At 42.1% G+C, this 2,745-nt stretch overlaps 1 protein-coding gene across 1 annotated transcript in view; it reads left to right on the top strand.

The window, feature by feature from the left end:
* Positions 1–2,745, top strand: part of LOC101851125 (indole-3-acetaldehyde oxidase) — a gene marked incomplete at its 5' end in the record, with an annotated part of 38,817 nt that overhangs the window by 26,998 nt on the left and 9,074 nt on the right. Inside the window, 1 exon segment of the mRNA XM_013082273.2 lies at positions 939–1,073. Coding sequence (XP_012937727.1) covers positions 939–1,073 — 135 coding nt within the window.

Genomic DNA, 2,745 nt, shown 5'->3' with positions numbered 1-2,745 from the left:
CAACCACAACAACAACAACAACAACAACAACAACAGCAACAGCAACAACGACAGCAACAACAACAGCAACAACAACAACACCACAACCACTACCACCACCACCAGCAAAAATCTCCCCTTCATGACACCCTCTCATTTCCCTGCCATGACAGCAATGCACAAGACACGGGCAAGCTGATGTACAACTACTTCACAGCAACTTCAGCAACAACAACAACAACAACATCAACAAAAACAACAACAACAACATCAACAAAAACAACAACAACAACATCAACAAAAACAACAACAACAACAACAACAACCTCCCCTTCATGATAACCTCTCATTTCGCTGACAGCAATGCCCCAGGCATGGGTAAGCCGACATACAACTACTTCACAACAACAACAGCAACAACACCACCACAACCACCACCACCACCAACAACAACAAAAGCAACAATAACGCCACCACCACCACCACCAACAACAACAGCAACAACACCACAACCACCACCACAACCACCACCAACAACAACAACACCACATTCACCAGAACCACCACCACCACCACCAACAACAACACCACAACCACCACCACAACCACCACCAACAACAACACCACAACCACCACCACAACCACTACCAACAACAACAACACCACCACCACCACAACAACCACCACTACCACCAATAACAACAGCAACAACACCACCACAACCACCACCACCACCATCGCCAACAACAACAAAAACCTCCCCTTCATGACGCCCTCTCATTTCCCTGGCCAGACATGGGCAACCGACATACAACTACTTCCCAACAACACCAACACCACCACCACCACCAACAACAACAACAGTAACAACAGCAACACCATTACAACCACCACCACCAACAACAACAACAACAAAAACCACCCCTTCATGACGCCCTGTCATTTCCCTGCCATTACAGCAATGCCCCGGACATGGGCAAGCCGACATACAACTATTTCACCTACTGCGCCGCCGTAGTGGAGACAGAGGTGGACATCCTCACAGGCGAGTCACAGATCCGCAGAGTGGACATTATGTGCGACTTTGGAGAAAGGTACTGTATACCAGTGTTGTTGTTTTTTTGTTTTTTTGCCCGCTACATATTCGTGATTTTCGAAGATATCCTCTTATAAATTCGAGTTGTGCGCAAAATATTAAAGAGCTATTTATAACCTCTTTGGTGTTGCCACTTCTGTGTTATGTTTTTAACTGAGTATGTGTTTGCCTCTTGTCCATCTTTCATATTATATTTCTCTCTCCCTCCTTCCACCTCTCTAGTAGCTGTTATTATTTTTGTTGTTGTTATTTATAATAATAATAATAATAATAATAATAATAGTAATAATAATAATGATGATGATGATGATGATGATGATGATGATGATACTAATAATAATAATAATTATTATTATAACAATAGAATAATACAAATAATTTCTATCATTATTATATTTTACTACTTTATTGTTCTTATTATTACATTTGCCCCAAGACCACAATTGCATTTCACGCGCATACAAAAAGACTCGACTCTCCTAATGTCATCTGACATGTAATAGCATTCTGATTGGCTGTTGGTCCCCCCAATTTCATCAAATGCACACTCTCTTGGCCTTAAACACTAAACGTGTCGAGGGATTTTGCCGGATTGCATTGAATTGTGCCAAAATGGTAGCTTTTGCCCTCCATGAAGAGAACGTGGCCTGTCATTAACTGACAGAAATAGATTTACTTGGGATTTGACAAAATGTGTGTGTGTTCGGAGAAAGGTCCCAGTTGTTGGCAAAACTTTTTTTTAAGCAATGGGGTGAAAATGCCAAAAAGTTGTACATGTTCAAAAATTTAATTCATTCAGAAAACACACTTTTAACTGTTTTGTTGAAGGCATCCTATAATATTTTAAGTCAAAATATTTTTATTAGTTATTTTTGCACCATGTTGTACTTGGCCAAATATTAAAAATGTGCCCAAAATTGGGTTTTTCTGCAAACTTCGCTCTTACAACACCCTGTGTTACAAAATGTGGCATACCTTTTAAACTACTCGAGATATTTGAAAATTTTTAAAATCAACGTTCAGCATTGAATTTTCTACAAGAATGCCATATTTCAATATTTAAAATTTCCGTCAACTGGGACCTTTCTCCAGGCACATGCACAAATGTTTTCAGTCTGCGCCAGGTGAGATATCTCTAATGAGACCCTGTGTCCCTTCTGAGCTCGGTTTAGCCCTGTGATGCTGATGAGGGATAAAATAGAATCACCTTCCTTTCACCCAGTTATTTGGTTCTGTGTTTCTGCTACGTCCTTTGCCATAGTTCTGTTTCAGCTGCTTTTCCTGATCTGTCTGTCTGTCTGTCTGTCTGTCTGTCTGTCTGTCTGTCTGTCTGTCTGTCTGTCTGTCTGTCTGTCTGTCTGTCTGTCTGTCTGTCTGTCTGTCTGTCTGTCTGTCTGTCTGTCTGTCCGTCCGTCCGTCCGTCCGTCCGTCCGTCTGTCTGTCTGTCTGTCGTTTTTTGTCTTTCTCTCCCTCCTTCCGTTCCTTTTCTCCCCTCCCCCCCCCTCTATCTCTGTCTCTATCTGTCTGTCTCTCTCTGTCTCTCTCTGTCTCTCTCTGTCTCTGTCTCTCTGTCTCTGTCTCTCTGTCTCTGTCTCTCTCTCTGTGTCTCTTTGTCTCTCTGTCTCTCTGTCTCTCTGTCTCTCTCTCTCTCTCTCTCTCTCTCTCTCTCT

Source organism: Aplysia californica, unplaced genomic scaffold (genome assembly GCF_000002075.1).
Source record: "Aplysia californica isolate F4 #8 unplaced genomic scaffold, AplCal3.0 scaffold00166, whole genome shotgun sequence".
In the NCBI taxonomy this organism is placed as follows: domain Eukaryota; kingdom Metazoa; phylum Mollusca; class Gastropoda; order Aplysiida; family Aplysiidae; genus Aplysia; species Aplysia californica.
Note: the sequence above shows the minus strand (reverse complement) of the source record. Positions and strands in the feature narration are given on the sequence as shown.